This window comes from Brachyhypopomus gauderio, chromosome 13 (genome assembly GCF_052324685.1).
Source record: "Brachyhypopomus gauderio isolate BG-103 chromosome 13, BGAUD_0.2, whole genome shotgun sequence".
Lineage (NCBI taxonomy): Eukaryota > Metazoa > Chordata > Actinopteri > Gymnotiformes > Hypopomidae > Brachyhypopomus > Brachyhypopomus gauderio.
This window is the reverse complement of record NC_135223.1, coordinates 19,748,494-19,755,744: the sequence shown is the minus strand read 5'-3', so window position 1 is coordinate 19,755,744 and position 7,251 is coordinate 19,748,494. Positions and strand designations below refer to the sequence as shown.

At 38.6% G+C, this 7,251-nt stretch overlaps 1 protein-coding gene across 1 annotated transcript; it reads right to left on the bottom strand.

The window, feature by feature from the left end:
• Positions 1 to 4,136: 4,136 nt before the first annotated feature.
• gbp (glycogen synthase kinase binding protein) lies at positions 4,137 to 5,574 on the bottom strand. The gene has a single exon (XM_076971569.1). It carries the CDS (start codon positions 5,434 to 5,436, stop codon positions 4,966 to 4,968), a length of 471 nt encoding a protein of 156 aa, XP_076827684.1. The 5' UTR covers positions 5,437 to 5,574; the 3' UTR covers positions 4,137 to 4,965.
• Between the last annotated feature and the right edge of the window lie 1,677 nt (positions 5,575 to 7,251).

Below are 7,251 nucleotides of genomic sequence, written 5' to 3'. Positions count from 1 at the left end.
CACTGAATGGGTTCCAAGATCAGCTATCTGATCAAGGCAACAGACATCACACAATGGGCACTAATTAGACACCATGCACGGTCTGTGAGAGTGTTGTGGCTTATGCAACTAAATGCTATGCAAAAATCACATCTTTCAGATACATCAAAAATGTCTTTGGTGAATGAGTGGGATGTGAGAGGATAAAAACCAACACTGAAGTGATCTATTAGTTTGTAGTTGTTTCCACCACAATTAGTCGTACATTTCAAATTCACCATCCACCTGCTGTACATGTATTTCCTCTTTTCACTATATAAATGAAATCTTCTTATTTTGTACACAAATCAAAACATTATGCAGCAAATTACACGTCTATGCACGTCGGTTCTGAACGTGCCAAGACGGCACACTCTGTGACCACAAATCTTACGTAAGGATGAAGTACCACACAAAATGTAGGACTATCAGTTACATTCTCTCAGCCTGCATTCTGAACCCCTATTTTATCATTATTTGGCAATTTAGGTCAGAATGTAGGACAGGTTTTAAAAAATGACACTTATGTAAGGCTGATGTACAAAATTATTGTAATTTACTTGTTTGTGACATTTAAAGAAACAGAAACATCTGGCATCTGAATCTAAATTTTGTTTACTACTCCTACTCCGTCTTGACTTACAGGTTAAAAATGCTGCATGATCTTTTACTGAATCAGCACAACATCAGCTACTAAACAAGTTTGCAAATCAACTAATTACATACAAATGATAGCTAATTACTACTACTACTCTTATAAAATATTTATTTTATACTTTATAATTCCTGAATGTGTCAAATGTGTTAAATGTAACTGGCATTAAATATAACTGCTGTGAGATTTAGACCTGCCATTATATTAATCAGAATGAGAATCAGGTTTATTGGCCAAGTATGTTCACACACAAGGAATTTGATTCCAGCTGTTCACGTCTCTCACGCAATAACAGTATACAGATACTTTACATATAACTTACACACAATACGTAATATACAGAAAACAAGAGTGTACACAGTATACATAGTCTATATAAGGACATTTACAGTGTGCTTTACAGTGTTCACAGAATAACAATATAAAACAGTATACATATTAAATAGTAGTGCAACAATAGCAGTGTAAACATGTATTATTATGAATAAGGTACAATAATGCAATGATTTTAGAATAGGAGTGATATAGTTGTTTATAGTGTATGTGATCTGGGTGATGGGTGTCTGGTGATCAGCTGTTGATGAAGGTGATGGCCTGAGCATAGAAACTGTTCTTGTGTCTTAGTGGACAGAGTTCTGTAGAGTTCTGTCTGCCAGATTGGAGGAGCTGAAACATGTGGTGACTCGGGTGTGAGAAGTCTGTGATGACTTTCTCTTCCTGTATATATGTTGATCAACCATTTCCCAAAACAAAAGAAACTTAACATTCTTAATACAATCTTAGATTGAATTTTAAGTACTGTTCCACACTGCATTCCTGGGAATGCCTTCACTTCACTGCAATATTCTGATCTCTATGTGACAAATAGGGTAGTTGTCATCATCACCTCCATTCAAAGGGGCATGGAAATGGTTATTGTTATGGGTTGTTATTGAATTGTCCTTATGCCCTAACACTGGATATATTTCTCCACATGTTTGCACGAATTGTTCAAAATGTTCAAAGTATTCTGTGCAGTTACAGTAAGTCCATTAAGTGGAGCCCAATAACTAATTTAATATTGGTGGTACATTATGTACCACATGTCAGTAGTTCATATTTGGTATGTTACACTGCCCTCTTCTGGATGGCAAAAATTCCTGTCTTAATTACAAGGTTTTAAATCACAGGCAGCTAAGGCAGGGGTACTTAGCTGCAGACCTGCAGATACACCCTTCATAATTAGTTCAAGCCCAAATCTAACACACCTAAATACAGCTAACCAAGACATTTGATAGCAACTGTATACTAAAGCTAGGTGTACTGAAAAGCCCTCTATGATGATAGGTCTCTGGAGTAGTCTCTGACTGATTTCAGGACAAAGGCTTGGGTCCTTGTTTATAAAAGTGTGTTCGGAAGGATGAAAGTTCTAAAATGAAAGATGGATTTTATGGAATCGTATGTCCATCTGTATGCTGTTTCCCCTTTCTAAATAACAATCTTCTTGAAAATGTGTGCAGGTGTATCAGCCTCATATTCCGCACTGTTTTCAACCAAAAAACATCCATAAATGTGTGTTACCTCATGAAAACGTAAACATGCGTGTCATTTTCGATATTGTGTGAAATGATGGCGACAGTGGTGGAGCCAAAGCCAAAAAGGATTTTGCAGAATGTGACGTGGACGTTCTTGTGATGGGGAGCGAGCTTAGTTGTTTGAGTGGCTGGCAGCATGTAGCTACATCAGCTAATACGTGTTGGTTTCACAGGCACTGTTGCACAAAGTGGATTACATTTAAAAGCTGAAGTAATTCGCTTTGCCAAGGCAGAAATTATCGCAAACTAAACTCCGGAAAACCTTTTCTTCTCCCACCTCACATCCAGACATGTTGCAAATTGTTATATGCATCTTTAAATATGAATGCACGGACTAATTAACTGGTCAAAAAACAAAAACAACAGATAAACACTGTTTAGGATTACACGCTTTTCGTTAATAAGTAGTAATAATTAAGTAGCTGAATAAATGTAACGTGTGAAGACTGATTTTGCTATAGTTCTCTGCTTTACCTCAGGGTGTCGTCAATTACCGCTCATGTTAAATGTTGCGTATGGCTCTACGCATGGGTCAAATATTCCGTAAATATATTCCCAGATATGTCTTTATAAATCCCAGGAAGGTTGTGTACATTTCAGAACATTTTGTGTGTGTGCGAACAGTTTGAGCCCCTGGAATTGAACTACATTGTAAACACGTAATTATTTGTTTTAAATCCTTTCCGCCTGCCGTTAGGATAAATCTACACTGTCTGCTGGACAAATGAAAACCTCTCCCACCCTATTCACATATTTCATACACCCCTATTGATAACTATCGAAAAGGAAGACTAGCGTATGTTTGTCGCCAACAGTCCAGACTTCATAGGTTGTGTAAAACTACGACGGCTTTGAACGTTTAAAGCTCACCGTATGGTCTTAATAAAATTGTTACACAAGTCTTATATATTGTGAGTAAATATTAATAACATTGCATGGTAATAAGTCTCTATTTAAATGACCAATTTCTCATTTTCGATACAACACAGAAAGACAATAAGCTATCTTCAATTATCATTACTTCATGTACATTTTACTATAATTCTTAAGGTTTTGTTAGTTCTAGATTTACTAGTGTGTAGCATTTATATGTGCCACTGTAGTTTTCCACGAGAAAGCAGTTTTGCATTTCCGAACCAAGTGAACTAGCAATTAACCCTAGTACTAAGCCTAACCCCAACCCTAGATCATAAAGCTAAATTATTCTTCATGATACCATGCACCTGGATTAACCTATTTACATTTCGCAGAAACAAATATCGGATATTTAGCAGAAGAGGTCAGAAGATCTCCTACAGTCCCCCTACCCCGGATGTATTTCCACTTTTCGCCTCAGGGGGGCGCGTCAGTTATTAGGATCAAAATTACACTACACAAAACTCTTTGTTCCATACTGTTACTCAGGAGAAAATGTGCGTTTCAGAAAACAGAAGTGTTTTCACTGCTAATGGCACTTTATCTGAATGCTGTGTTCCTCACTCTATGCAATAGTATCCCATTTAAATACCCATATGCTATTTGTAAACATTCATGTTTTTATATATTTGATGTTTTACATGTGTGAATGTCTTAAAAGTTTGCACACCAAGCCTGTAAATGTAAAGCAACTGTAAAGATTCTGTTATCTTTTAAAACCCTGCACGTCGCCGCCTATAAAGTGCAAGAACAAAAATACACACACACACACACACACACACACACAGGGCTACACATGGCACTTCCTGGAAATTTGAAATGAAAACGCACAGACCAAAGTAGCACATGTAAACAATGAGCTGACTCTCACACACGTTTGTGTGGCCACCTCAATATCAAAGAACCTGGGAAGTTCACAATCTAACTGTGTAGAAGACTAAATGGATAAATGTACTATCGATGGTAAAACCATATGCAAAAAAACATTTATTACAGACACCAAACCGCCTGAAAAATCAGGACTGTTAAAAAACACTTCGTTACGAAGCATACAAACATTATACATAGCGAAAGCAGAGAAACAGACCTAGGAACTCTGTACAGGAGTCCGAAAAAGCACCAAAGTGTGTGTAGTGATAGTCGTCTCGTCTCCGCCTGCTCCCCCCCTCATCAACCGCAGACCTGTTGGAAAGAGTTGGGGGCTTCCGCTGAGAAAAAAAAACACCTTTAGTCCGTGTATTTCGAAGAAAACGTGATGGAAAGGGTCCACATGGGTGTAAATCCAAATAAAAGACAGCGTTTCACTGTTCTGGGCATGAACAGACGCGGCCTGGTTCATGTTGGCGAGGATCCGTGACTTGATGGCACCACTGTAAACAAAGCTGGTTGTCTGAGGAGGGCTTGCTGTCCCAAACACGGTGCACCATCCGTTTGGTGTACTGGTTTGCAAACAGCAATATCGCAAAAAAGACAACACAGTTAGGCAACAGAGGATGTATGAAGTGGGGGGAAAAACAACCAGCCTTCAGGTCACATTTCATTCACACCAATCATGACCTGCTAGCTAGTGTGTGTCAACGACATATCAAACAAAAACATCACCAGCTAGCCAACACTGGAAATACAACGTCCATTATCCATCATACAAAACATTTGGATTTAATAAAGCTCGTTTTTTTTTTAAACAAACTTCCAAAAAAAGAAACGTGTTGACTATTGTGTTAGCTGGTTAATTCGTTTAAAACATAGCTAATCCCCCCATGCAATCGTTTAATCCAACACAGCAGTTCATGTGATAAATCTTTAGTCCATCTGCTTGGAGAGGTCGTGCTCCGTCTCCGATGCAAACTGAAGCCGCCTGACCGCCTCCTTGATCAGGTTCCCCGACAGTATCAACTCCTGGAGGAGCTGGTGAGGGTCGTCCTCGTCGCCTGTGATGTCGAGCCCTCTTCGGCCGCACGTTTTAAAATGCTCCCATTCCTGATCACTGGACCCAGGTATATTGTACGGACTAGCACGGCTGCGTACATTTCGGCTCCGGAGACGGATGTAGCAGCCGTTGCGCCTCTGGGCACCCGCCCCTCCGCCGCCGTTGCCCCCCCCGCCGCTGCCCGGCTTGGCGTGGTGGCCGTGCCGCCGCGACACCGTCTGGTTGGCGCTGTTGTTGTGGAGCTGCAGCGCCTCGCCGATCTTTGTCACCAGCGCGTCCACTTCCTTGGAGTCCACGGTGACGGACTGCTCCAAAAATATGTAGTTCTCTTTCCTACACGGCATTTTCGATTGCTTTGTCTGCACGTTTGGGCCACTATTTTTTAATTTTATTTATTAATGTATTAATAAATGTATAAATTTCCCACAAGATGAATGAGTGCTTCTGCCGGCGACCACGTTCACCACGCTGCCCGACAGAAAAGCAAGAGTCCCTACGCTCGGTTTGTAAACAATGGATGACGCCGAGTGTAGGAATGTACCAATTGTCTAGGGGATAAGAGCACATTTTGGGGGGTTTTGAAACCATTCAGACGAATTATGCAATAGTTATAATGTAAAATTGCGCTATATTCTATGCTTTTTATTCATATTTACAAACGAAACTAGTTGCATAATGCTTTTTTCGTGCATAATTGGCAGCTATGAATATTTTAAAACCCCTAGTTTACCTCGATGATACATCCCACGTCTTCAAGCAGCGTTACATAAGAGTAAATGCACGTACAGTTAGATTGGCTTTGGAGTGTTATGTTTTCTGTATGAATAAATAAACATAATAAATTGTTCGTTGTATCATTAATACTGGCTCAAAAATCACAACATAGCAGATTTAAGAGATTTTGCTGTTGGTTGATTTATTCCGGATTTGACGAGTTTACGTTAATAGCGTTACTATAGACAAGAGGGGCATTATAGCTCATTTTAATTCATGAACTACACATCATGAATACATTTCCACTCCAATAATCTGAAAAATATTTAAAGATAGACGTTATTACAGGATTTTAAATCCTCGTTACAGTTCAGTCATGCTCTTTGCAATGGCCTTAAATGTTTACAGCTGGTCTTTAGAGGGTACAGACACAGGGTACAAGTCTCCTTAAAGCCAGAAAGCGTTAATAACCAATTATAATATATGTTCCACTCCACATTGCAATAAGCACTTTGGATAAGACATGTTTTGACTTCTAAAAGCTTGTTATCTGTTTAGTGCTCTCATTGCTAAACTTGCTGTTTTCAACACTTCCTCTTCTTGTTAGAGGAACCATGGTTCTCTTTATCAGAAACAGGACACTACCACTATCACAACTCCTATTCTGTTTTGCCAAACCTTCCTTCCCTTTCACTTCTGTAATAAGCTTCAGATGTATTAGATTCATTGGTTTGTAGTGCTTTTAGTACATTGCGATATTTTTTATAGCCAATGATATTTAAGAGATGTACTGAGTTATTTAAATGAACATATAATTTGCCCTTAAGCAATTTAATTATTTTTGACTATTATCTGTTGCGTTTGTGACACATTTATTGCTGGCCTTGCATTACAAATAACTGCACAGACTACAGGCTTTTGACAATGGCTCTATTATCAACAAAGAGAGGCTGATGAATGATATAGCCCATCTAAAGATTAGCAAAGATTTCTATCATATTTCTGATGAATAAGCATGCCAAGAGTTTCTGGACAGTGAAAGAACATATGTGTGTATCATTTTACTTATCTTAATATTTGACCTATAGAGTTAGGGTTATTTATCATCATACTTAGTCATTGGGTTTAAGATGGTAGGTGGTAGAGGAACAGAAGTCTACTGGCTGCCATACACTTAGAATTTAATTTCCTCTACATTGTAACTAATGTACACAGCTAAATGAAATTAAGGGCAGACTTAAATCACACATCATATCTCAATGGTGATTCAAGTTAAAATTTCTAATGGTATAAAATTGACTGATATAAACTGTGTGCTTTGTTGAGAGCAAAATGACAGTAGACAATGGAAACCAAAGTCATCTATCAACTCAGGGCTGGATTCAAAGTGACACTCAAAATCAAAGTAAAGAACTGAAATCACATGCTGATTCAATTTTCATGGC